This window comes from Ostrea edulis, chromosome 6 (assembly GCF_947568905.1).
Source record: "Ostrea edulis chromosome 6, xbOstEdul1.1, whole genome shotgun sequence".
NCBI lineage: Eukaryota > Metazoa > Mollusca > Bivalvia > Ostreida > Ostreidae > Ostrea > Ostrea edulis.
In genome coordinates, this window is record NC_079169.1 from 63,336,470 (window position 1) to 63,364,414 (window position 27,945).

At 34.9% G+C, this 27,945-nt stretch overlaps 1 protein-coding gene across 4 annotated transcripts in view; it reads right to left on the reverse strand.

Moving 5' to 3' along the window:
• Window positions 1-246: 246 nt before the first annotated feature.
• The window catches only part of LOC125683111 (DNA polymerase delta catalytic subunit-like), a 32,879-nt gene continuing 5,180 nt past the window's right edge, over window positions 247-27,945 (reverse strand). For all 4 annotated transcript variants that reach the window (XM_048923915.2, XM_056140361.1, XM_048923914.2 and 1 more), the window contains 20 exons: window positions 26,894-27,010; window positions 25,077-25,249; window positions 23,685-23,778; window positions 22,712-22,880; window positions 21,321-21,547; window positions 19,199-19,365; window positions 18,142-18,387; window positions 15,598-15,708; window positions 12,525-12,716; window positions 12,082-12,287; window positions 11,295-11,408; window positions 8,644-8,791; window positions 8,318-8,413; window positions 7,744-7,881; window positions 6,542-6,714; window positions 6,066-6,218; window positions 2,763-2,998; window positions 1,417-1,530; window positions 1,063-1,216; window positions 247-598 (listed from right to left, as the gene is read on the reverse strand). In XM_048923915.2, coding sequence (XP_048779872.1) covers window positions 502-598; window positions 1,063-1,216; window positions 1,417-1,530; window positions 2,763-2,998; window positions 6,066-6,218; window positions 6,542-6,714; window positions 7,744-7,881; window positions 8,318-8,413; window positions 8,644-8,791; window positions 11,295-11,408; window positions 12,082-12,287; window positions 12,525-12,716; window positions 15,598-15,708; window positions 18,142-18,387; window positions 19,199-19,365; window positions 21,321-21,547; window positions 22,712-22,880; window positions 23,685-23,778; window positions 25,077-25,249; window positions 26,894-27,010 — 3,125 coding nt within the window. In that variant the 3' untranslated portion in view covers window positions 247-501. The remainder of the gene's footprint in view (window positions 599-1,062; window positions 1,217-1,416; window positions 1,531-2,762; window positions 2,999-6,065; window positions 6,219-6,541; window positions 6,715-7,743; window positions 7,882-8,317; window positions 8,414-8,643; window positions 8,792-11,294; window positions 11,409-12,081; window positions 12,288-12,524; window positions 12,717-15,597; window positions 15,709-18,141; window positions 18,388-19,198; window positions 19,366-21,320; window positions 21,548-22,711; window positions 22,881-23,684; window positions 23,779-25,076; window positions 25,250-26,893; window positions 27,011-27,945) is intronic.

The window sequence follows — 27,945 nt, forward strand, 5'->3', positions numbered from 1 at the left end:
CAAAGGCTGTAACTGCAATCATAGGCCTAGATTTTGCAGCCCTTCACTGGCAATGGTGATGTCTCCATGTGAGTGAAAATTCTCGAAGGGACATTTAACAATATACAATCAATCAATCTTCATAAAATTTATGAGATTGATCACTGTTTGTTACCTTCACTTTTTCATCAATCTGTTATACATTTATCACAAAAATTCCTCATTTATCTGACATATAATTTGATCAAAATCACATTCATAACCGGATGAAAATCTTCATATTTTAATTAATTCTAATATTCATCAACAAATCAATGTGACTGTCTATGTAGAAGTTATTCAAAATGAAGGAAATCAATACATGAATGTCATATACAGCAAACTTTCCCCTTCATACCCTAACATTTAGCTAGTAACAGTGGCCTTTTGGATAAATCAGCACTTCTGTGAAATGACTGTGAAGATCTCATACTCGAACTGTTTCTCTTCAAAATTAAAAACCCAGAGGACCCTGTACACTTGTCACCAAGCAGGATCACCAAACCTCCTCAGCAATTTGTCCTGGTCTGCCAAGTCCTTCTGTACCTTCTTCCTCATGTAGAAAATCGGACAATCTCGACTGAAATTAAAAGGTTCACTTGTTTGGTAACCATTTACAAATATCATAACTTAAATCAAGTACATTACAACTATTTTATGATGTAATAAATTCATCTTATCCAAGATAAACAATGTCAATAAAATTTTGTCTAAAATTGGGCTTGCACTTCACCATCACTTAAAGAGAAAATATTTACTACTAGTCGATATTTTTAAAATAAGCCAGATATACATGGAAAAGAGAGGCAATTCAAATTTAAAATACATGTTTCGAACAAGTTATGTTAAAGGTGCACGACTTATCTCATATATGTCTATACTGTATACTAAAGCAGTCTCTACACACACACTATCTAGAAAAGTCGCTAGGACGAACCTTCACTAGAAGAAATACCATAGAAAATAAACACAGGGCAGTGTGAAAAGTTCTCCTGATTCATGAATGAGAGCATCACAGCATATCTTCAAGAGAAGATGACTAACCTGGTACACAGAACATCCTCGTGCAGGCTCCCCTGGCATCTTTGGCATTGAGTCCAGAGCCTTGAAAACTTCTCCTCTAGAATGTTCAGGTGAGAGATCTCCTTCTGATAGATCTCTGATTCACTTGGCTTACAATATTTACAGACAGCTACACCTGTAGAGCGAAAATAATCGGATCATACAGACATCAACAACAGGATATTCTACTTATTAAGCACATTGTATAATCAAGAATTAAAACACAAAATGTAGAAAGGACCCTGTTCCTCTGTTAAAAACTGTACATCATATATCTTTCACAGAAATTTCCTTCTTGATTTGTCCCCCCCCCCCCCCCCCCCCGTAAATTCTCACCATCTTGCTGGAGCACCGTTCGACATCCAATGCAGGTTTCTTTTTTCTTAGCGAATGCCATTAATCCTCCCACCTTAGATGCCACTTTTGTTTTGGTTCTGGTATGGTCTCCTCCTGTAAATTAATTACAATATTGTAAGAAAGGACTGCAAGTTTCTATGACCTTTGAAATATAAACACAGTACATCTCTTGCATCAACATCACATTGTATCTTACAAAATATAATGCTATCATGGCCTTACATAACTTTTTTTAAATTGGTTTTTGTACACATAATAAAGCACATGAATACAATTCTGTCATATATAACTATCATTATGTGTAGAGGAGAGAGAAAGAGAGAGTCAGAGATATGAGTATGATATCTGTCCCTTCTGTTCAATTGACCATCAAACTTTTCCTTTTCACCATTTTAATTGAGATATATTTTTGGGTTTCATAATTTTTTCCCCCTTCATTTTTTATATTGTAGATGACAAATTTAGAGGTTTATGAATATTCTGATGTAATATCAAAGTTTCCTTCTACTTCCACGTTTCTTTTTCATTTCGTCCCCCTTATAAAGATTGATCCTTTCACATTGGTGTTCCTAATGGCAATACAAAAAAGACTGAACGCGGAACTAATGGTGAGTGCACGGTGAACACGAGCTGTTGGTGAACGGCAAATGCAACACTGAGAGTGTAGGATGAATGAACAGAAAGATGGTGACGTACATGTAGAACGTTCCAGGGACTGTAACAATGTAACATCAAACAGCACTCAAGGTTCTTTTGAGAATTAACCCGTCCTTTTAACAAGTTTCAAAAAACCTGACCAAAAGTTTTCAAGCTGCAGAAGCTGTTCTATAGTGTAATAAGAACCTCTGCACAGAAATTACAACCATAACAATCACTATTTTGTTAAATATCAACAACCTTTTACAGACACAAAATCACTGCCTCCTACCTCAAAAAATGCTGTATTCACAACAATTTTGCAATTTTTTTTAACTGAGAGATGAAACCATAATGTTGTATCATGATCTGAACGTCCCAATATGTACATTATATTGTCCATCGCTTTTCATTCATGAAAACTATCTCTGCATAAATTCACAATGTTGCATCACAAAAATGAAGATTCTTGTGACACTATATACAAAGTAGTTCCGGTATTTGATATATTGAAAATTCAGGAAAAATGAAGTCTTGCTGAAAACATCAATAGATATAAAGTTTTGTGAAATACTTTAAAATCACTTATCTTTGTGGGGTCTATATCTTGAAAACACTGAAAATTAAACCCTAACAAAAATGAACACATTTACAGTACAAGTGATTGAAAGTCGTTTCATCACACTCACTGAGAAGTTCAGACTCGGCTTTTTTCTCTCCTAGAATTGGTTCAAAGATCCTGAGTAATGGTTTAGAGAGCTGGTTTTCTAGATAATATGTAGTGTCTATTGCAATGTTGTTCTCCAGCACATAGATAGGGTCCTCTGAATTCATGTAAGCAGCAGAACCCTTGGTGCCAGCGATGATAACGTACGGAACACGATCCCCTAACTGTGGTGCACTGCCTGCGTCCCGCTTTCTCATCCTATCGGAATATTTCAAATTTCATCAATTCAATATGCAAATCTAACAATGTTTTAAAACTCTATGGATTTGACCTTTTGACTTGCCTATATATTTTCCAATACATCTAATTTGGCAGGGCGGAGTAATCTTGAATTGTTCATATGGACAATATTTTTTTCGGTGCTGTAGACAACTAGAAGATTTCTCCAAACTTATCTTGTAGGCAATGCTGAGTGGTCAATTTTATAGGTTAACAATAGCCATTTAAAATCACTTGTGGTATTTAAAAAACAACATAGTAAAATGCAACAAAATGGAAAAAAGTCCATTCATAATCAAATATAAAAGAATATAAATACCTTTCAAGGATAAGAAAGTTTTAAATGCAAATTAAATAAAGATAAGTCTTACATTTGATTAAACATTACCTAATTGTGTTTTCTATTGATTAATAATCAAATTTTACAAGTAATATATGCAATTTGATTATCTGAGCACACTGCAAAAAATTAGATTACATTGTACAACTAAATGGGGATATATGCCCCCTTGACAGCTGAAGATGGGACTACTTTTCTTATTTTTTGGAATTCACAATGCACCACTGTAGAGTTGTGGTCTATCATGAAGTACAAAATCAATGGAATTAAATGTGAACATTTTTTCTTGACATCAAACAAAACATAAATCTACTTGTACATGAAAACTGTGGTACAAATTCAATGTAAATTGTACATGTATATGATACATGTATAAATTCAAATAAAAGCATAAAACAATGGTATCATATGCAAAATAATACTACATGTATATCAAGTATTATGATCCGTTACATTTTAAATTACATTTTCCACTTGGGAGAAAATTGCTTGATCAGCCTCTCAAAGCATATAACGCATCACACTTAATCAGATGTCACATCACATTGAGTCGATTGAATTCAATTGGCGACAATGTTACATGCTATGGTAAGTTTTCATGGAGTTTAAAACTTCTATAAAATTAGTGATGAAATGATTGTCGCCGTTGATCGATTGTCAGTTGTTTAGAACTCTATGATGCTACTAATCAATTACAAAACAAGAGGTACTGTGAGCAATGCTCACTAAGAATACCCCCCACTTACCCCAATCTCCCAAAGGGTGTTGTTAATAGGTACAAATTACCTCTTTCCTGAGTGTAAAAATATGGTATGCCTTTGTAGAAGAAAATAGAAGATATAGTCTGAACACAAATCCATGGTATAAACCTATAATTTTGACCTCGAGATCAAAGGTCAAGGTCATAAAGAGGTCACAAATGTACATGACACATAGTCTCATGGTGATACACCCATGTCTTATGGTATGACTATGTCAAAACCCTATAATCGATTTTGACCTTGAGGTCAAATTTCAAAGTCATATAGAGGTCATGAAGGTACCCGACACATCGTCTCATGGTGATACATTCATGTGTCAAATATGGTATGCCTATGTCAAAGAACAAAGAAGTTAAGGCCCAGACACGAATCCATTGTAAAAACCTTTAATTTTGACCTTGACGTCAAGGTCATATGGAGGTCATGAAGGTACCCGACACATCGTCTCATGGTAATACATTCATGTGTCAAATATGGTATGCCTATGTCAAAGAACAAAGAAGTTAAGGCCCGGACACGAATCCATTGTAAAAAAAAAAAAAACTTGAATTTTGACCTTAAGGTCAAGGTCATAAAAGTACTCGACACATCGTCTCATGGTGATCCACCTGCGTGCCAAATATGGTATGCCTATGTCAAAGAACAAAGTTATGGCCCGGACACGAATCTGCAGACAGACAGACGGACGGACAGACAGCGATTCCTATATATTCCCCAGAACTTTGTTCGGGGGGGGGGGGGGGGGGGGGGGGGGGGAGATAATAAAAGTTGTCAACATCATTAAACAAAAAAAAAAAATTTAAAAAAAAAATTTTTTTTTTAAAGATTAAAAAATCCGGAAGTCATTTCAATTTTGTTCAGATTTTCTTTTCTGTATGTCAAACCCAATCAAGAAAATCAAACAAAATAAATTCCATTTAATACTTGATATATTGAAATTCTGATTTATTTAACTATGAAGAAAGAAAACAACGAAGAATTCTAACGTTGTTGCCATATGTTTAATGATTCTGTTATCTATTTGGAGAAAAAACCCACTTAAATGACAATTCTGATTATGATTGATTATTAATCAATTACATGTATTATTACCGATAATGGATAATGGTTTTTGGTCTGATTGCCCATCACTATATAAAATCAAAAACTGCAAATTGTTGCATTTTCAGGTAGGCTACATTTATTTGAAGACATGTTTGTGTGATGTCAAGAGAAAACATATTTCCCATACTTTCTGATGGAGTGACTTCAAAGTGGACATTAACATGCTGTGAAGTAAACATTACGCCTACATGTGTAGCCCAAACATACTTTTTGTGATCAGATATCATTGCAAATACTAACTTTTATAACTATGTTTTTTTATTTGAAAAATAAATTATCTGCTTCGGTTACACGAGAACCAGGACTTCACACTCGATTCTTTGTTGATGGTTGCTAAATGAATCCTTGCACAGAAGTGATTTCTATTTATCAGCGATTGATTACATTTTTAAAAGCAAGGGCTTGTAGTTTTGCATTAAATCATAAGGATTGAAGCTAATTTTTTTTTTTACCTATGTTATACACTGTAACCAAACTGGGGTAAGTTTACACTTTTTTTAAATCCAAAAAGCTCCAAGTTAGGTTGTATCGTATAACATACACTGTAGATAAAAATTAGCTTCCTTCCTTAAATGATTTAACAGAAGTAAACATTTTTTTAATTCAACCCCTATTTTGTTGGACTCATCTAAGTCAATTTGATTTTACATCAACTTGAAATAAAGCTGCAACTTTGAACCTTTATTTCATGAAACATGATCATAAATTTTAAAGTTACAGATGTACATTCGATAAAACATGATAAAAATCCAAACATTGCACAAAACTCCCTGTATTGAGAAAAGAATTCACAAATATGAATTCTAATCAACTAATCATATTTCTAGAAGTGGAAAGTTACCTGTGTGCCAATTCTACATGTGCCTGTTTTCCAGCATATTCATCTCCCGTCTTTGTGAGTTCTTTTGTGATGACTAGCTGAGAGATGTCTATTCGGTTACACAGGAGATCAGAAATAGACTGTTTAGCATACTCCACTGCGCCCTGTGGGTCCCTGTTACAGTGAATTGATGGCCATATCACAAACAAAAATCAGAGACAGTACACTTACATATAATTCAGATGTGGTCCTAACTTTCACTTGAATTTTAAAATTACTAGTTCTTTAATCTATCAAATTACTAGTTCTTTAATCCTAGATAAATAAAGCTTTGTGTTTGAAAACATATCAACAAAATTGATTTACTTTGCAAAGTAATTCTGGTAAACAGTAAACAATTTTTTGGGGGGCGGGGCAATGATAATGCTATGGCCCTATATTCTATGTGAAATATTGCAATAGCAGCACAGATCTTGCTGGCTTTAAATCATAATAACCTGTTGATTAGGATGAGCTGTAGACAGGTGTTGATGAGATTGGCCACCAGAGGGCTATTGTCCCTACGAACTGTCTCAATTCCTTTACAGTCCATCTTGTCGTGTTTTTGTGGATTTGTCCAATACAATCCTGCATACCGCTTCTTGTTAATCAACAGGTAGGGAAAATACACCTGTAGATTTGGAAACGATTCTAAAAAGCAAGTTATTTACAACATTCTAACATACTGTCCAGGAAATATATGCAGGCATATATGCATTGTAAAGCACCTTTGAGCGTACATAGTGTATTAAAAGGGTGCTAAATAAATATGGTATTATAATTATTATTAATAAAACTGTCAATTTGTTTTTTATACATGCAATATTCTGTTTATGCAACATATACCTTTTCTGTAATGCTCTACTTACAGGGAAGTAATGAAGAATGATACACCAAAGAAAACTTGATATCAATAACAAGTGGTTGTGATGGCATCACAAATGGGGCCCACTATGTGACATTATTTGCCAAGTTCAAAGCCCAAATCAAACTTCATTTGTAACCCACTAAAATAAGTCCATGTACAAATTTTGAATTAAATAGCTGCAGGTTGATCACTAAAGGGCATCTGCCTATTGTGTGGCCTTAATAATATTTTAAAAATACAAACATATGAAACTTTGAAATTTATTTATTCAGTGAAAAAAAGTAGTTGTATAAAAAAATTAATCCCCAGCTTACACTCAAGCCCACAACCTCCAGACTGGCAGTCGTACACATTTAATCTACAGACTGGCAGTCGTACACGTTTAATCTACAGACTGGCAGTCATACACGTTTAATTTACAGACTGGCAGTCGTGCACATTTAATCTACAGACTGGCAGTCATACATGTTTAATCTACCGACTGGCAGTCATATATATTAACCCACTGAGCTATAGGGCTAGACAATAAGATTTAAAATGACACAGAATATACATGTACTGCCGATATTCATCTTTCCATTTGTGTTTTGAAATGAAGTCAGCCATTCTGAAGATGCGTTATTCCTCTGTAATGTTTTTATTATATGTCTAGCTTGTACAAGATAAGGACTTCAAATACTTTGAAACCAAATGGTCAGTTTATCATTCCAACACTTAAGACCAAGCTTAGAAATTTTAGAACTTCAATACTTCTTTGCTTTACAGAGTAAAAACAAAATAAAAGTACATTACCTTTTCAAACTCCAGTTTGATTGGTTTGATAAATTTCTCGGAAATCAGATCTGCTGCCTCCTGTCCAAGCTTCATGGCTTCAGCGACAGTTTCCACACCAAATTTACACATCACAGAGTCCGTGTCTCCATAGATCACCTAAACGTTTTATACAAAGGTGTCACCAAAACAGAATAAGCTTCTCCAGTATAGCACATTTATGCTATGCCTTTAACCCAAAATACCATAAAAATATCATTAGACTGCTAACATATTTGTGATTATCGTTTGAGCAATAGTTTGGTTTTATGTGTACACATATTACATTGAAATTTTCAAGTAACATGTACATATACCTTACCATTTATAAACTGGGTCCAGATTGAATGTATTTCATGTGTTAATGGCAATACATTTACCTTAACCTCACTTCCTTACAAATTTGACCACAGTTCAAAGCAGCGAGTTATGGGACATATCATACTCTGAATATATAGCACGCTGCATCCATCCAATAAACTTCAATATAAAACACACACTCTCGTGAAATTTTCTTTTAATTTCAGTGATGTTCCTCATTGAGATCTTCATTTACCTTAGCATCATGCTGATATCCATTTGCAATGGTATAATGTTCCTCTACATAGGTTTTAGTCTGTTCTATCATCATTCTACCGAAAGCTGTCACACTCTAAAATAAAGTTGAATCAGTTTTCCATAAATGACATGCAAAATACATATTATGTTTTAAATTCGATTTCTAAAAAATTTCTTTTAGCTTGTACTAGAAAATCTGAATTACACATAAATTGAACCAATTCATATTTTTCTTTAATTAATAATGCAGTAAAGCATACACATACAATGTACCAACAATCATTGAATTATGCTGTAAATGACATCAGATACACAGGACCCTACCTGGGAGATTTCTAAGCAAGGTAATTTGCCAACTTGAGCTCCTGTGAATCCATACACAGAGTTAGCACTTATCTTCAGTGCCAACTGTCTGCCGTCTAACACTTTTTTCTTGAATGGGTCTGTTTCCTTCTTCAAATCAGCTTTCGCTCTAAAATTAAACAAAGTAAGAAAAAATTCAAAAACTTGACAAAGAACATGGCTACAGTCCCTTCCTAATCCATCATATAACAAGCAAAGAATATGTATTTGTGAAACACTGATGCCCCTGTGTGGCAGCAGAGTAATTATGGCACTCAAAGAAAGGTCTTGTCACAAGGAATACACGTGTGAAATATGAATGCCATTCAAAAGCTATGGCCTAGGTTAAAGTTTGCCAAAATGTTGTGGGTCATATTCCCAAGTCAAGGTCACAAGGTCAAAAAGTTTGGTACTTGCTCGAGTCAACTTGCTCATACAAGGACGACAGTACAGCAACTGTACTTAATATGCCAATTGCAAACTCATGTCCAGTATCTTTCTAAAGCTAAGAGTTGTAGAACTTTAACTAAGGACATACATTTGTACGTGTCATTTCTGACATTTTCTATGTTATAATCTGCTCGTTATGAAAGAGTTCTTGTCCGATTTTAGAAATAGGTTTAAATTCTACTTTGTAGCAATAGTACCGTACTTTTTATATCAGACTGGGTAGTTCAGTGGTTAGATCACGTAACTACTAATGTAAGGGTCCCAAGTTCAATATCCGATGTGCCAGATTTTTCTCTCTCCCTGTCTACAGTAATGTCCATTTAAATACCACTTACTGTAATACAAAAGAGCTGACGAGACAACCAAGAACTATCAAAATATGCTAGCTCTAAAACAGACATGGTAATATACCCCAAGATTTTTTGTAGAAACAAATGCAAGTGAATTGTACGAGAAATGTCACCAAATATTATACATTATTGAGAAATGTCGCGCATGTCCTTAAAGTAGTACCAGCCATCATCAAGCTGTGATATACTTTATTTTGCATCGCATGCATAAAATAGCCTGGCTTAAAAAATTTTTAACATGAGGTAGATACACAAAGCAAGAGCTCTGTCTCTCTGTGTGAAATATTTCCCCAAAAATTGAGTAAGTTCAATAACCTGTGACTTTTTTTTTAAACATCGAAGAAAATTAGAAAATTGATGGGAATCAAAATTCTTGCAATACACATATCTTCAAGTTATTTACAAAGGCCTTAGCTTGAAAACTGTGACTGTAGGTAAACGAAGAAACCATGTACTCACTCTGTAATATTTCTTCAAAACGAAGTTGAACAACCGCTTATATTAGAAGAAAACAGCCAAACAATATAGTTTCTATAATTATGCAATATTTCCTCAAAACCAACATTCTATAAAATAAGATCCTCACTTCAAAACTGTCGGAGAGGAGTTGACGGACAAGTCGTATACCCTCAATATAACATTCAAATAGAGGCATTAACTTCCACAAGGGAGATTAAAATGTATTAAATTGCAGCATGATGTAGAGTGACTCACAAAGAAGCTAGACAGCAAGCTTCAGCTTGATAAGTGACAGAGAAATGAAAATAGAAACAGAAAACTCTGAACAGATGCATGTACAGACATTATTAGTTAATTACTTTTATATTACCAAATTTAGAATGTATTAAAGTGTATTAGGGCTATTCCAGAAATAAATACATGGGGAGGGTCGGGAGGCACCTTTTGTATATACCAAGCACCCATAAAAAAAATAATAAAAAATTACCCCATGACCCATCAAATTAATAAACTCATTTTACAATGACCCATCTAATAAAAAAAAAAAAACTAACCAGACCCACCAGAAAAATATTTTTAAAAATGAAAACGGTACAAATCTCATGAGGTTTTCGGGACAAACATTCTAGTCAATGACGCGGTAATGCCTGTGCGACATTGTATCACAGTAGTTCTGAAGAAACGATGTCACATCAACAATCAATATGGCGGGAATGTTGGAAAGATTGGGAGTCCAAACGATGCTATTATCATGAAATGGGTATGGATATGTTTTTCCACGAATCGTTCGTCTTCCAATGGAGCCCGCGCCCGGAGGCCTCTATATCACCATCACACCGACTGATAAAAATAACGCATCGGTACCCTCGTATAAATCAACTAAGGTTTGCCTATTTTTATTAGAAAACGGAATACCTATTGGTTTCAAAATATTCCCAAAATCGATGCACTGTAAACTGTAATAATCTACAGAACAGAGTTCGCCGCCATCACGTCCCAAGGGACCCTACTAAACGCGCCTCTAATTTGAAGAGTGCCGTAATGGAAAGTTATGCGCTGCAAAGAGCGACAACTCGAATAGTTTTATGTTACTTCCGATTTCAATTTTCCCTCCGACGTTTTGTAACCAACACGACAAGAGCGACAATAAAAATATTCTGAAAACTCAACACCCACGTGGCACAAAATAAAACAATAGAAACTACCCACTACAAATATTTTTTTAACAGTCCAACCACGGACCAATTAAAATATGAAAAAATACGACCACCCACACAAAAAAATATCATTTGCCGCCCGACCCCCCCATTTGATCATTTCTGGAACAGCCCTTAGTTAATTCTATATCAAACTATGAATCAGTAAAAAACACACTTTTTCCTGGCACCTAATAGATGCTCGAGGATTTCTGGCAGTAGACCTTTGCGATACTGAGACTTGATGAAGTAATTTCCTGATGGAGTCTTGATGTACTGATCAGGAGTCAACCTGTTACAACAAACACTACATTTAATTATGAAAAAAAGTACACTGAACTATAAATAACAAGAAAACTCGGGAACTGTGGACTATTCATTAGTAGATATTCTTTTACATTATGTTGTGTTTCAATCTGTTTCATCAACTTACTGAAAATCACTTATACATGTATTTTAAAATAATAATCCATTGCCATTATCTTCTTAAGTGGCTTAATAAATGACACTGTTTTACTATTTCTTTACATGGACAATATTTTTCTTTTGATCTTTTAACAAATTGCAATGATAGCATTTCCTCATGAATACGTTGCAGTTGTGAACAAGGTGTGTATGAATGTCGATATATAAAATACATCTATTCTGACAGTTGAAAATTCTGATAGAAATAAAAGTAGAATGTAAATATAAAAAAAAAAACGACTTTTGAAAATACAAGAGGGTATGAAGGGCAATATTTCATGCTAGCATGAAGCAACGCAATTCATACCTTCATGTATTTTTAAAAAATTTAATTTATTTCTTAGGTATGTACACAAAATGAAACTTCCTTTTGTACATGTGAAGATCTTGTGAATAAAAAGTGATTCACAGTAATCATACAGTTTATTAAAAACAAACTTATTACAGATCCAACTTCTTAACAAGTATATGTCAATAAAATGCATACAATGTCAAATTACCCTTCTTTCTGTATGGAATGCTGACTAAGCAGTGTTGTGTAACACAGATTATGAGCCATCATAATGGAAGGGTACAGGGAGGAAAAGTCCAGCGTTGCTATGGGGTTGTCATAGAAACCTTTCACTGGCTCTATAACAGTGGCACCTTCATATTCATCACCCGTCTCCACTTTGTGGGTTGGTAAAAGAAGATCCTGCTCTTTAGCCTAACAAATAATGAAACAGTCATATGCTATGGATACAGCCTTTTCCTTCTACAATCAAGTAATCTTGCACACTTTTATATAACTACTGGCAAAAATCTGTTCATGTTTCCAAACAAATATTCTAAGTCTATCAGTTGTACATCTATGTTTCTGTCTGCATCAATTTTGGGAACATATCATTTCTCTCCATGTGAAAATTTTCTACCTCAGCCCAAAATAAGTAAAGTTATACAATACCTTTCTGAGCAACTGTGACACAACCTTGACCTGCTGACCTCTAGACAACAGGTAAGGTAGTGGCACCCCTGTAACCCTTGCCATCTCCATGTAGTTAATGACACACATCAGTTTATCCAGCAGTCGCAAAGGAAGAATGGCATCTTTAAGGCAATACACAGCTAACCGACGACGAGTCTGGTCGTTACCATTCTGCCACAACAAGTAAAGTTCTAATGGTTTTTTGAACAACCAAATCTATCTTAATTGTGTCTTGATTTTGTGAAAACATCAAATTTGACACACATAAAATCACTTTAATTGTATACTGCTGTAGGAGATTATATTAGTACAATATCTCAAGTTTTCATCAATGAACATTTAAAGTTAAAAAATAAAAGTGTTTTAACTGTTAACATAAAATGTGTTGCCTGTAATGACATCATTAATCATGGTGCATATTCAATGAACCTCCCCAATGCACCCCCCTTCTCTCTTGGAAAGAAATTTGCTACTTTTGAAAGTCCATGCAAAAGTTTAATGTATTCATTCTTTCTTGAAAAATTCTCATACCATGCAAGTGGTATTTTTAGCAAGACCCAAATTTAACCATTTGTCCATAATTATGGGTTATATATTTAGAAAGAGCTAATTCTATAATTCCAAGAAAGATATCTACATGTATTACCGCCGATATGGCATAAATTATTAGCGATATTCAATTTAAGCGATCTCAGCATTGTCGTTAATAATGCCACAATTAAATCTTCACTAAAAACTCTACTTGTACAGTAATACATGCCACCCCAAATGACCTGACATCGGCCAGTTCCCTGAAAACCTGACATCAGCCAGTTCCCTGAAAACCTGACATCGGCCAGTTCCCTGAAAACCTGACATCAACCAGTTCCCAGAGGACTTAATTGATATCAGCCAGTTTTCTTTTTGATATATTTTTAAAATACATGGGAAATACTCCCTCACAAAATCAATCACTTTGCAAGAACCCAAACACTCAAATCCCCGTGAATGGAGGTCTTAATTGCTGACAAAAAGTCTGGGAGCACCTTTCTACTATTTGCTTATTCATTACTTGAATAATTTAGAAGACAAAATTAGGGCTATTCCAGAAATAAATACATGGGGGGGGGGGGGGGGGGGGGGGTCGTCGGGAGGCACCTTTTGTATATATCAAGCACCCATATAAAAAAAATAAAAAATTACCCCATGACCCATCAAATTAATAAACTCATTTTACAATGACCCATCTAAAAAAAAAAAAAAAAAAAACTAACCAGACCCATCACAAAAATATTTTTAAAAATGAAAACGGTACAAATCTCGCAAGGTTTTCGGGACAAACATTCTAGTCAATGACGCGGTAATGCCTGTGCGACATTGTATCACATTAGTTCTGAAGAAACGATGTCACATCAACAATCAAAGGCATCTATGGCGGGAATGTTGGAAAGATTGGGAGTCCAAACGATGCTATTATCATGAAATGGGTATGGATATGTTTTTCCACGAATCGTTCGTCTTCTAATGGAGCCCGCGCCCGGAGGCCTCTATATCACCATCACACCGACTGATAAATATAACGCATCGGTACCCTCGTATAAATCAACTAAGGTTTGCCTATTTTTATTAGAAAACGGAATACCTATTGGTTTCAAAATATTCCCAAAATCGATGCACTGTAAACTGTAATAATCTACAGAACAGAGTTCGCCGCCATCACGTCCAAAGGGACCCTACTAAACGCGCCTCTAATTTGAAGTTATGCGCTGCAAAGAGCGACAACTCGAATAGTTCTATGTTACTTCCGATTTCGAAAGCAGCATTTCGAAAGCACGTTTTCAATTTTCCCTCCGACGTTTTGTAACCAACACGACAAGAGCAACAATAAAAATATTCTGAAAACTCAACACCCACGTGGCACAAAATAAAACAATAGAAACTACCCACTACCCATAATAAATATTTTTTTAACAGTCCAACCACGGACCAATTAAAATATGAAAAAATACGACCACCCACACAAAAAAATATAATTTGCCGCCCGACCCCCCCATTTGATCATTTCTGGAACAGCCCTTATCTAATATGTGTTGTATTTGTTTTCTTACATGAATACTCAAGATTATTTTGCGATTTATGAACCCATACATTCCAATATAATTTTAAAAGGATATTATGTGCAACATATTGTGAAACCAGATGCAAACGGTGTAAATGTCATTTAACAATTAAATTTGGGCATCATGTAATGTCAAATTTTTATGATGCTAGATTCCTTATAAATTCTTTAAAATCTATCAAGAAGAATTTCAACAACTATATAAATATATATATATATATATATATGACAATTGAAAAGTAAAGTGTCTGCTGACTGAAACACTTGCAATGTCATTTTAATAATTCTAAGTATTTAAAGCCAAGTAGGGGCACGGTTTTTGCTTTTATGATTTGTTTTCCCCCCTTGAATTGTATGTACTAAAAGTCTTAGTATGATTTCAGTACAATCAATAATCAACAGAAAACCAATAGTGGATAGTTATAAGCTTAGGAAAGTCTTCAGTATTCATTAATTCTCAGCACAGCAGCCAACCCTCTTAACTATATAGCCATTCTCTGACAGCTAAGCGACAGCTGGCTGGTATGGAGAAGTCCAGTGTACATATATTAGATTACCTCAAACAACAAATACACAAGTCAAACATTGAAGTCCAGATGGACGAATATCAAAGTCCTATCCCTTACATTTATAAAATTCTATTGTGTACACTACACAGAGACAGAAATAGGATGGACAGACTAGTCCTCAATGTTATATATGCTACATAGAATCGACAGAGTAGTCCTCAATATGTCGCTATATGCTTCGAAGGCAACACAAAGATATCTTTAAGCTTTTTTTTTTAACCTCAAGATGACCTTGACCTTTATTCAAAGTCAAGACTTCACTTGCTTTGCACTTGACTTAACCATACAAATATCTGTATTGTATCAAAATTAAAAATTCAGCCTTCAATTTACATTGAAGCTTTAAAAAATACTGTTTGCTGCATTCCTAATTACTCTTTCTCACCTGAAGGTCTGTAATGATGGAATGCTGCACGTCTTCCTTCTGCTCTTGCAGAAAATGAAAGGATACAGCATTCAATGTGTAGGAACGCAACTTGTAGTCTCGCAACAAAATCTAAAAATAGATTCACTTACACTGTTAATCTACAATAGACTAGCAGTGATTTGAGCTGCCATCTCTACAAGCAAAATCTGGAAATTTCATTATTTACAATCCTTTCAAAATTCCCTCTTCCGATTTCTACCAATAATTGCTATTTGTTTTTACAAATCAAATCAAGACTATAATTGGTTTGTGCAGCGAATTGGGTCAATATACACTTGAGACACTTCATCCTCAAATTACCTCACATGTAAATATGGTACTTGTGATTATTATCAATAATGTAATTACACAGAATTATTTTTCAATTTAACACAGATGTGTCACAAAATTGAGAATGAACATTTAAATCTCCTAGTTATACCTTTATTGATTTTATTCAATTACGTTTCTGGATGTTTCGGATTTTTTTCCCCCTCAAATGACTTCAATTGCGATAGCCATGGGCTTTTTCTACTTTTGTTTTCTATACAATGAACCAAAATATTACACATGACCTATCAAATTACAAGTGAATTTTTTTAACTACAAACTAGAATACAGACATGATTCTACAGAGAGAGAGAAAAAGCAGATGGGAGGTCTGGGGGTCCTCCTCCAGAGGGGTATTTAGTTGTGAGAGGGATGAGACAGATGAAGTTGTGGAGATCGGTGAGACAGAAAAGTTGGGGAGAGCAGTGAGACAGATGAAGAGTGAGACAATCGCTGTTTGACAATGAATGACCCAGGTTGTTTTTTGATACACCTGCGCTCAGACAGTGCCAAGAAACGACACACCTCATTAGTCTGGAAAATCAGTCCACAAAAATTTAATGTGAAAAATAAATCTGAAAACTTTTGCATATACATATTTTTGCAAATTTCAGTTCAGTCAAACACTAAATACTGTACACAATACTTCAGTATTCCTCAATAATGTCCCTCATGATGATAAAAATTCTGCAATCTCATATGTATCTGCTTCTCAACAGGAACATTAGTGTTAAAGGCTTAAAGATCATTTTCAAATTGGCACCATGCAGAGTTTTAGCTGGAGAATGCAGTAGAGCATGAAATGCATGATTTAGAAAACATAGTGGTCAGAGCATACGAAATTATGTGGAAATACTCGCTAAATGCGAGTTAAAAATTGAAATTGCGAGTAAAAAATCACAAGTGATCGCAACTTTTTGCGAGTGAAAAAAAACCACACGATCTTTTTCCCAGATTTCCTCGATTTATTGGCTGTACTTTGAAGTTTACAATAATTTTGTCTTGTGCATATAAACGCTTTACAGAATGAATATACAAGTATTGAAAAAGTGAACGTGGATCAAATAAATATAACTAAGGCCAAGGTCATCTCAGTCAGTGATGTCGAAGATGGCCTACCCTTCAAGCACACTTCGGGCATCTCAGTGACGTCTGATTTAAATAGCAAGCATGTTGATCTCGTCCGTTGATTGATTGTATCTTGCTTAACGTCTCGCTTGAGAATTTTTCACCCATATGAAGACGTCACCAAGACTGGTGAAGGGCTTCAAATTTAAGCCTATGCTCGGCGCTTAGGGCCATTGAGCAGTGAGGGCTCTTTAGCGTGCCACACCTACTGTGACACGGGACATCTGTTTTTAAGGTCATCTCCGAGGACCCGTGACATTCACACCTGGTGCCGAGTGTTTGGCGATGGAACTGTCACCTGTTTCAACGACTGAGGTCCGTCGCGGCCAGGATTTGAACCCCAGCCTTCCGCATGCGGGGTGAACGGTCTAACCTCTCGGCCACCGCGGCGGTCCGTGTCTACATGAAACAACACATGACAGTGTTAGTTTCATGCGGTGTCCTTCTGTACTCTGTAGTCAAAACATTTCGAGTTCGCGGGGTTTTCTTTTCAACTAGAATTTTTGAGATGGAATTTCCAAAAGTTTTGAACATATAGTTTGAATTGGCGAAAACAGTCTTCAAGATTTCAATCCACACGATGTTGCAAATAGGTGGTAGATCTCTGGACAACGAGTACGCCGCACAAGTGTACCCTATGACCCTCATCATGCACCATGTATGTTGTCTGACAATTCATTAAATTTTAAATGAAAGAATTCGCAATCTTATTTTTAATTATTGCACTTTAAAGGAGATTTTAAAAGATTTTCCCTATATTTTGATAAAGAGACATGCTTGTTTTCTTAAATTCATGTAAAACAGCAATCGATTGAAAAATGCTAGTAAAAGCTCAATTTTGCTAGTTGGAAAATAATCCACTGGCTAAAATTTGCTAGTAGTGAAAAAAGTTAATTTCGATCCCTGTTATTATATACTTCAAATGGTAAAAATAGATTCTGTCATGATCGTAGCAACAAATCCTTTTCATACATAAACATATATAACTGAAAACACATATGATCATTTACAACAACAAAGATTTAAATCTTTTAAAACTAGAGGTAATAAATTTTCTGACGTTACCTGTAAAAGGTCAAATTGGACACGCCCCTCTATGTTTATGACCTTGTTCTCTCTCTTTCCCATTTGTTTACTTTGAAACATGGACTCCTTTATCACAGATCGAATGTCCTTCTGACGTCCCAGAAATGTGAAGTCCCCCACTTTCAAATGATTGGCTCGGTTGATTACATACGGAAAATCAAAGTTCTGTATGTTGTAGCCGGTTATAATGTCTGGATCTGCCACTCGCACAAACTCCGCCCACTTCTGCAACATTTATAAGAAGGTTTACCAGTATCACTTTCAGTAGATTCGCAATGTGTATTTACTGCATTCTTGATGTTAAATTTTGTCAAATTACAACAACATTTGTAGACACATCTATGATTGTAAATGTACACGCATTTAATACACTAAAATGAGATATTTGTGACATCCTGTGAATTTCTCTCAATATTCTAGATACTCCATCATTTTCACATATTCTTCAGAGGATTCACATCTAGTGTATAGTTATTATGCCAAAATATTGTATGTCGGGTTTATTCCACATACTTACATTTAATGTATATATCAATATACCATCACACCTCTAAAATATTGTATGTTGGGTTTATTCCACACTTATATTTAATGTATATATCAATATACCATCACACCTCTATACCCCCTGTACTTTGTTCATAAGGGTATGATTAGAACTGTCCTTGTAGGACTAATATCAACTTTGTGGGGCACACCAAAAACTAAGTACTGTATATTTGAACAAGAGGCTCATGGGCCAACGCTCACCAGAGTCACCGTCCTTGTACAGATACTCATAATTAGGGCAACAAATGCTTTAAATCTGTTCCCATTAGTCATGTTCTGATCAAAACTGAATAAGCATTTCATAAATGGGGAGGCTGGTATATTAATTTGACAAACTGTATCCTTGGGGTTCTTCAGGGAAAAATTTCCTATATGTTCCTATGCATACTTTAAACAGCTATCTCATACCCATAGAGTTCATTCCTTAAACTGTCAGGTTTTGCTTAATGCTATATTGTTAACAAACTAGCCATTTCTAGTTACTAACCTTAAGTAAGTCGGACTCCTTTTCATTACTGATGACATGGGAACCAACCACAGGAGCGCAGGAGTTGAGTGTAAACACATTACGTATAAAGGGTTCTCTTTCTCCTTGTTTAATTACCATGTTGGCAATCTGAATCACAGGGTCTTTATCTGGTTCTGGGAATACTCCTTGGAAATAGAATATCAGCTAAATAAGTTACAATCTTTAAATATGTCTTGAGAACAAGCAGGTTAATAGTTTCATCTGGAAATAATACTTGTTCCTAAGATTTGTCATGCTTTTTCATTGACAAGAAACCTTCAAGACTTATTGGTCATTTGAATATTAGGGGCGAGATTAAAAGTTCAATGTCTGACAAAAAACTAAATTCATATAGTTTTCACAAAGACCCTCCCTCCCACCCCCTTTAAAACTAAATCTGAAGAATGTTGAAACTAATAGATTAACAAGTAAAAACATACAATTAGAAATAACACTCAGTATTCCTTTTCTACTATTTATTCACAAATGAAAGTGTACATTAAAACTATTAAATGTTCATTAAATTGTAATATTATGATGTGGTTTTTAACAGTTGCTTGTCATTTTTCTTTTTCCACTAAAGTGTAATTGATGCCGGATGGAAGAAATTTACAGGAGATTTTATCCCCCCTCCCCCCAACTATTCGAATTCAGATTTTTATCCGACATAGTTCTTTTGATTTCGCCCCTTAAAAGTATCACTAGTTCCAAGGGCTACAAAATTCAGAAGAAAAATTCCTGTTCTGCATGTCAAAGCTAAATTCCAAGTGTCTATACTGATGAACGACTTTACATAGTATGACATATATAGTGCATAACATTAACATGATATGACTAATTTGCACCCATTCTAAAGTCAAAACCCTGGGGTTGCAAAATTCACATCCTTTTCTTTTTCTAAATATGCATTTAATTTTTATAACATATCATCAAACTTAAAAATGTCTTTCAAAAGATAAGAACAATATCACTGTAATAATTTTAGCCCCACCCTGATACCAAAATCCTTACCCCTGGGATCATCAAATTTACAATTTTGGTAAAGCACTACCTGCTCTTTCTTGAATATCCATTTAGATCAATCATACTAAAGAAGATAGTATTGAAATGTTTTACACATGAACACTTTATACCAAGTTTGGTCCTGCCCTGGAGTTAAAACCTCTACACCAGGGATTATTAAATTTACAACTTTGGTAGAGGCCTTCCTATTCTACATCACTATGCATTTAGTTATTCTTTCCAATGTACGATTTTAGAGATAAATTTTGTTTTTCAAATTGGTAAATTTTTTTCAGTTTTTGCTCTGTTCCCAAGGTGCTGGGGTGCAGGCCTGAAAATCATAATTTATACCCACCTCATTTCAAAGATGCTTCATACTGAATTTGAAATGAATTGGAATGGTAGTTGTCAAGAAAAACTACAGAAAATTCAATTGTTAACGCATGACAATGGACACAAAACAATAACGATAAGTTACCTGAGACTCAGGTGACCTATATGTCAATCAAATAACAGATGCACAACTTGATTATCTATATATATGTACACAATTTAAGATATACATAGTTTTAATAAAACCTTTACATCAGTGTTAAAGATATACTTTAAATTAATTATGTCTGACTGGCAGACAAGGTGAATCCAGTATACCCCCCACCATTGAACTTTGTTGCAGTATAACTAAATGTATTGAATCATATATTGTACACATTCATAAAACAGATGTCAATGATTGTATGCAGTTTCACACTTTGTCCACCATCAAACTTCCTCTCCTTGGTGTCATACAGGAGAGCTTCTTAAATTTGCTTTATATGATTAGACGGTGTGCTATGACTCTAAACTAGCTGTTGTTCCTTTGGAAGATAATTACATGTATGATACAAGTTCATTATCTCATGAGAGCCTGGTGTTATAATAAAACCAGATTTCAACAAATGTATCTTCTTTGGCGCGAGCTTAATCCTCTGCAAAATCACACTGAAATCCTTCGTCACCTTTACATTTTAAACAGGGACACAAAAACTAGTCAAAACATACTACACATCCACCTTATCTTGGTCTACCAGTGAGTTTTATTCCTTTTATGCATCCCTACCTTTCCTCCCAGCACACTCAATGTCAAAGCTAAGAATTCGAAAAGGTGCCACAGCCGACCACTCTCCCTCGGGGATGTGTGATATGAAATCCTCCCAAGAAACATCAACCTCCAACTGACAGCGGGATTTAACAGGCAACTTTGGATTATTTTTCCTCCGAATCTGGTATTTTCCTTCGGGAATTTCTATCCAACTACAACCCACCACATCTGTGTCTACCATAAATCTGTAAAACACGACACCTTATATCACCTTACATGAAAATACGTAACGAGTGACTCTCATTACACATATACATGTTTGGGCAATCAATTGCTGGTCATTTTAATATTTATTTTTATAAACTTTGCAGAAAACATACGCTATCAATCCATCAGTTTGCAGCTCAAACATCAAGTACTGTGGAACAATTGTATTTCATCAGGTTCAATTTTGGTGGATTTCATAGGCACCACTATCCCACGAATTTCAAACCTCACCGAAATACACAATCTCAGTGATGATTCTGTGAACTTTCCAAAATATCTTAAATAGGCTGAGGGTCAAGGGGGCCGCCTTAAGACCCCCTTGTGGGGTACAGGGGCAAAGTCAAGCCCCTGTTGGGTGTCTGGGGGTGAAGTCCCCAACTGCTGTACAAATTTAGGTTTCTGGAAGCCCAAAATATGCCTAAAAATGGGTGACAAAGAGTGAAAATGAGTACCGATTACCATATAGTTTATGTCCTTGTTACATAAAACACATCTCACAATCCCTGGATCAATCGTCTTTCTAACGTTCTCAGATATTTTCTCCCCTTTGACATCCCATGATAACCATTGCCAATTCCATGAATTTTAAAATTTTAAATGTTCTGTCCAAAACTTTCACGTCTTAACCTGGGTGTACGAACCGCCATGCCGTATTTATCGGATCGCGATCAGTTACCAGCTTTACAGTGCACACACTGATAAGACAAATGAAACGTACAAATGAAACATTTCAGAGATTAAGAATACAGACTAAATGACCTGACTTTTTCCAACCGCACAAAAACGAAAACGGACTGCTGTAAAACTAGAAAGCGACAAAATATCGGAAATCGCTAATGAGTCAGATTCAAAATAGCGGACTTTCGCTAAACAGCAGAACAGAATCATCACAGCAATCTATACACTGTTTTAAAGTTCAGAAACCACATCCACAAAATCACATCTCAATCTCGATAATCTACAAGAGGTGCCCACAAATTTCAATGACTCAACAGTATTTCTCAATCTGCCAGCGGTTTTGTGTTCACTTGCTAAATTCACTACCAGTTAATAATATGGAAGAGTTGGAAGCACATGAAATATGTAATTAAGTGGTACATGTTCATTTACCAGATTCCCAGTAAATTGTTTACAAGTCTAACCTGACTTCGAAGTCTATGTTGCTCTCATAGGCCTGAAACCCATTACTGGAATACCCAGGGCATGTAAAACCCTGCTCCAACAGACGCTTCGCTGGCGCTATCAGACGCGGGATGGCCATCGTAATCCTTAAGAATGGGAGTTTTCTGTTTCCATGGTAGCCATATATACCTAAAACATATACCAAAGTTGTCATATGTAAAAAGATTATTCTTGACCATTTTGAGAGGTAAAGCAACTAAGCTAAGCTATAAAAACATAATTCGTATGAACTTTAAGATGAAAATTCTAGATATAATGAAAGTAATTCTCCAGAAAGGGTCCTGATACTTGTATATCAAGCTCCATTGATTACAGATCTATAACAGCCATATCTTTGAACAATTTAGCTTGTATAATCTGAATGTTGAGCAATTTAACATGCAAATTGTAAATATGGTTTTCCAGCCAACTTGTGTATTCTATTGTAAAGATGTCCATGACATTTTAATGACCATCTGAGTATCACACAACAACATTTTTATAAAGGTCTACATTCAATATATAATCATAAACCTAGTGTGTTTGATGTTTAGGAGTAGAGGAGATTCTAAAGCATTTAATGCTGGTTCACAATCCATAATACCCTGCATTTGAGCCTGAAGCCTGACCCTGGGGCCATCATTTTGGACAGAATGTTAAATAGCCAAATTTAAAGATTTTCAGATTTAGCCTAATCCCTATAAGGCCCAAAAGAACAGGGACCATAGAATTCACAATTTTTGTTCCCCTACCACAATAGATGATACACAGTAATTTTTGATGAAAATTGACCATGCAATTTCTGAGAAGGAAAAAAAAATGTTTCAAAATTTATGATCCACAACGTTGGATGGACATGGACAGAAATAGATCAGCTGAACGACTTTATGTGTAATTACAAGATTTTCACAGGACCTAAGCATGTCTAGATTTAATAAGTTTCACTGTTCTTACTTTCCTTCATGACATAATCAACAGCAAGAACAGCAGTCTGGATATCTTCTTTGTTGGATCGAAGGTCTCCCCTCACCACACCATCAAGGTGTTTCTGTAATTTTATACGGTTTGTTAGAGATCCCATTAAAAAAGAAAGCACTCTCAGAGTAACCAATTCAGATGGTATTTTTTAATACTTCTCATTCAATGAACAAGCGTACCAAAAACAGTACATAATACATCCATCACAAGTTTCTGTAAGGTTTTTTCTTAAGTCATCCGCTGAAAAACTTTACTTAAGGTAGTATCAGTCAACATCAAGCTGTGACATACTTTCCTTGTATCGTATGAATAAAAGATCCTACCTTAAAAACTGTCAAAGAAGGTGGACAGATGAAATAAAAGTTCTATGCGTAAATTATTTCCCCAAAATTGTTCAAGTTGAACAACATAATTTTTTAAAACATCAAGGAAAATTAGACATTGTTAGGAATCAAAATCAATCCCTTCAATATGCACATTTGCAAATTGTTTACAAAGACCTTAGCTTTAAAACTGCAAGATTATAACATTAAATTTCAAATGAAGTGGCAAAACTCTTGCAAGAGGGATTGAAATGCAATGTGATCTAGAGTGATGTACATATACAATAAAGCTACACAACAAGTATCTGCTTGATATGTGAAAGAGAAAGGAAAATAGAAAAACCCAACCAGACAGACCGAAGGATGGATGTACAGACATTGCTAAACCATAACACCTTCCATCTAAAGCAGTGTACAGAAATGGTCGAAAATATCAAATCTTCAGATCATGTTGAAATGTATTTTTACATAGCCACAAATGTGTTCACATAAAAATCCAGAAACAGATTACCTGATTAGTTTATCAGGGATAGACATTAACTTTTCATCTCACTTGCCCTTCGGGCAAGTAAACTCCAAGTTATACTTGTCCAAATGAAAAACTTAGATGTCCGAAATATTTTAAGACTCTAATAAGCCTGTCAACCAGTAATTCTAATTATCTTAATTATTTCTCTCTGTCAATTGGTGATACAGTACGATATACTAGAATTGGTCTTCGCTATAATCTGACGATTCGGTAAAGAAAACATTATATGGAGTTGGGTTTTACTTATATTTGATATTCATCAAGCTTAACACAATTATTATAATAATCATATTTTCTATTAAAAATATCACTTGCCCCATTGGGCAAGTGCGTAATTTGTTTCACTTGTCCGAACTTGGTTTTCACTTGCCTCGGGCAATCGGACAACCGTTAATGTCGATCTCTGTTTATGATGCTACCAATGACATAATAAATATATAGTACATGCATTGAAGTACATTTATCGTTTTATGAAAAGGATGGCTTGAATTACCAATGAGAAGATAATATATATACCCTAAATTGTTCACAGTGTTCCCTTTTGAATCCCTGCTGAGCCGGAACAAAGAAGTAAGGTGCAAATCCATGAATGTGGGCCATTACGCTGTTACCATTTTCTGTGATTCCGTACATTCTGATAATTGGGACAGGACCTTGAGTTGCTCCAGGCATACCTGGTAAATGTTTACCTGCATGGGGAAAAAATGTAAGATATACACTGTACTTCATGATCACGAAATTCAACTCCTAAATGATAAATCTACTTTGAATCTATTCTATTCATAAGGCCAATTCAACTTAAATAGTAGATTATCATCCAGGGTCACACAAAAATAGGATTTTAGTTTTTTATTTCCCCAAAATAAAAAATTAATGACAAAAGGCATCACACAAAGTATTAATCATTGGTAGAAGATATAAAACCAACATTCTGTGACTTTAACCATTCACTCATGTCACTGGGAAGCAAGTTTGTTTGAAATCGTAATTTTTGCGAAAATAAAAAAAAATTGGGGTGGGCCCTTTTTTAAGGGGCGAGTGGAGATGATAATCTATCAATTAATTTTAATTGGCCTAATGCTGAAAACTTTATCCAGTAGAACTTCAGAAACTCCATTATAAATAACTGTTGGATATACAGGAAATTCCCTGCAATAATTCTGGTATATCAATGTACTGTGGTATGATCCATGGCAACGATATATCGCATTATGAATATCAAATACACTGTACTGGTATTTTACAAATACTGTATACATTAATAAGTAGAAAAACATGAATTAATAGAAAATAGTATATAAAATGGTTCGACAATTTTCAAGCATTTTAATTATGTTCAGTAACCCTACTGAATTTACGTGAAACAATGATATTAACCTCTGATATGGTTAGCCCACTGAGAAAAGGACTGCCAAGTTGAATGCTACATAGCGTAGTTCACTTCAAATCGTTTCATTATATTTATTTTAAGAGTTCATAAAATCTTGGTTTTGTTTTTTTCTGTTTATGTTCACAACCAGTTTCTCTGGGAAAATGGAAGTTTCAGTGTCATAATATATAGTGTATTCAAAATAGCTAACGAGTGTGATGAAGATCATGAGCAATTTGACTCCTAAACTAAGACTAAAACTACTGTGTGACATAGTTTATGCATCAACAGCTAATTATGGTGAACTGATATTCACCAACCAGTGTTTTCAATACCACTTGGAAATTCTATAAGATAAAATACATGGATTCATCTTAAAATTAACCCTGAATAAGTCATATTTCAAAGGATAAACAAATAAATATATTAAGAATGTGTTGAGTCTCCTTTCTATTTAAGAGGAAGTAAAGAAATTAGATAACTGATGAAAATTCATGATTTCATTCAAAATGACTTGTGAGCATCGAATTACAATATCAAAGTGGTTTGTTGCTGGGGGTATTTTTTAAATCATAAAGTTGGGAAAAATCGATAGTAATGGTACTGTATAACAGTATCAGTTAATTAACACCGACAACAGTTAGTAAAATACTGATAAACACTTGATAATAAGAAATGCTTGTACCTTGTGAATTATGAAATGTAGGGTGTTAGTGAAAGTTGCTTAAAGCGTAGTTCAATTTCATTTAATAAGCCAGGCTGTTTGATGACCTTACTGAATAAAAAATACAGGGTCATGATGGCCGGTGTATCATTATTCCAATTAGAGAAGTGAATCAGCAGAAAGCTGAATCGCTGCATCACTAGCATTAATGAGTATGGCTAGTTCAAACAGTAAAACTGATGTGAAAGACAGAAAATACTTTTCAAGCATTAAAAGGCAATGGCATAGATGATGTCTAACCTATGTAGTGATCGACATCAATCTGTTGGAACACCAGTTTGTCTCTGTCTGCTTTAACGTCGGGTAGTGGAGGTCGGCACCACTTGGATGGAACATCCACATGTCCTGGACCGTCACCTGCAATCAAAACATATCAAACAATGACACTCTACCAGAACTTCCACACACACATTCCTTTATCAATATTTTCTCAAATTAATTTAGATGCAGTCCATGTTTTTCAAGATTGAATTCCTACAGCTGCCTTTTTCCAAAAGAACCGATTCTAATAGTGTCAACATTCTTAGAGTCAGGAAATATATCACACCTGATATTTTCATTAATATGAAAATTGAAACAAAATCATAATTCTCAAATTACAAAGTAACCAGCAGAACCCACCACAACTTTATTATATAACTCTCAAATCATAATCTACAAAGCTGTCATAAAAGTATAATCATTAAATCACACTGTCTGAGCTACAAACTTAACTAACAGAAGCTATCACAAAATTATAACTGATATCAGAGCTATAAATTTACCACCAAAAGAAATTAAAAACAAGATGTGTTTGTGAAACACAAATGCCCCCGATAATGGCCAATTCCGAAGATGGCCAAGGTCACAAGGGCAAATATCAGGGTACCAGTAGAAAGATCTTGTCAAAAGAAATGCTCATGTACAATATGAAAGCTCTAATATTTACCATTTAGAAGTTATGACCAATGTAAAAAACATTTTTTAAAGTAGGTCAAATGTCAAGGTCAAAAGGTTCAATACCAACGGAAAGGTCTTGTCACAAGGAATACTCATGTGAAATATCAAAGCTCTATCTCTTACTGTTCAAAAGTTATTAGCAAGGTTAAAGTTTTCCAAAAGTAGGTCAAACTCCCAAGGTCAAGGTCACAGGGTCAGAAATGTTGGTACCCACGCAAAGGTCTTGTCACAAGGAATACTCATGTGAAATATCAAAGCTCTGTCACTTACTGTTCAAAAGGTATTAGCAAGGTTAAAGTTTTCAAAAAGTAGGTCAAATTCCAAGGTCAAGGATCAAAAATGTTGGTACCCAC